At 35.7% G+C, this 1,359-nt stretch overlaps 1 protein-coding gene across 1 annotated transcript in view; it reads right to left on the bottom strand.

The window, feature by feature from the left end:
- The window catches only part of RIMS1 (regulating synaptic membrane exocytosis 1), a 474,428-nt gene that overhangs the window by 2,068 nt on the left and 471,001 nt on the right, over positions 1–1,359 (bottom strand). Inside the window, 1 exon segment of the mRNA XM_023513140.1 lies at positions 463–590. Coding sequence (XP_023368908.1) covers positions 463–590 — 128 coding nt within the window.

Here is a 1,359-nt window from a genome sequence, read left to right as displayed (position 1 = left end):
ACTGAAAGTTTCCGATTGACTATTTTCACAATTTAAAATTTTCACCCTTTCATAAATTGTACTCCTTAAAACTCACATATAACCATTACCGTAGTCTTCCTCACTTACTTCCAGTAAATGTATGCCCATTTATCTTAAGACTTTGACTTAAATTACAATTTATGTCCGAAAGCTGTTTCCTTTTAATTATTAGAACTTACTTCTTTTTTCCTTTGCATTTAAAAATGTCCAGAAAGAAAATAATTGGCACAAATTAAAAAAAACCCCAGCTATTTTTTTATACGTGACAATATTATTCCTAATACATTCTTACAGAATAATTATGCAAGGAAAACCCACATCTATTTCAGTGGAATAAAAGATCACAGACACGTCGCCTTTTTAATCAATCAGGTGATGCCAAATAGAGCGTATAAAATTTACATGCAGCCCGTGTTTTGCGTTTTCTCATCTATTTAACACTCTGCAGCCGTCAGACTCTTCCTTACCGGGTGTCGATTTGGAGCCCGGCTTCTGCGTGAGGCTTCGTGCTCTGATGACCTCGACTTCTAACTGGCCCTTTTTATCCTCCATCCCGATTTGTATGTCACCTGCGTGGGGATGAGAAACAAGAATGCTTCAGCTTCTTCGCAGTTGTGTTCAGTTAAAAAGAAGCAGAGGCGCCTCACGAACCCCAAGGTATTCTCATCATTTTTGATAAGAAACTGATACTTAGACACCCCCCCCACAACCCCACTTTGCATTCCCAGTTTCCAAACCAATTTTTGAAATGTTTCTCTTACTTTTTCTGGTGCTGATCCATCTTATGAGATTCACAAATTAGTTTATAAGTCACTAACTACAGCATCACTCAAGTGCTCTCGTGATTCCTGTACTTACTAAGATTTCTTATTCTTATTTCATCCAGTGCATTAACTTACTAATAAAAATTTTAATTATTTTTTTCTGGTACTAATCCATCATATGAGATTCACAAACTCGTTTATAAGCCACTAACTCCAGCAACCTTGAAGTACTTACATGACTCTTGTATTTAATAAGATTTCATATTCTTATTTCATCCAGTATGTTTACTAATCAATACAATTTTTTATTATGTGTATTTCCACTACAGAGAAAGCCACCACTACATCTCTATCTACCTGCCCATCATCAGTCATGAGAATGGACTGTCACCTTACGGACTACGTGGGCTACCATAGGGGTAGGTCATTACCTATTTAACTAGATCCTTATAGACGGAAAGTCGGTTATTTACGTAAACTATATTTATTTAAATAGAACCATAGTAAGTTTATTGGAATTTTTTCTTTTTTTTTTAAAGACAGAATCTCACTTTGTACCCCTTGGTAGAGTGCT

The sequence above is a fragment of the Otolemur garnettii genome, unplaced genomic scaffold (assembly GCF_000181295.1).
Source record: "Otolemur garnettii isolate 467f Iridium unplaced genomic scaffold, OtoGar3 scaffold00035, whole genome shotgun sequence".
Classification (NCBI taxonomy): domain Eukaryota; kingdom Metazoa; phylum Chordata; class Mammalia; order Primates; family Galagidae; genus Otolemur; species Otolemur garnettii.
This window is presented reverse-complemented; position numbering and strand designations above follow the sequence as displayed.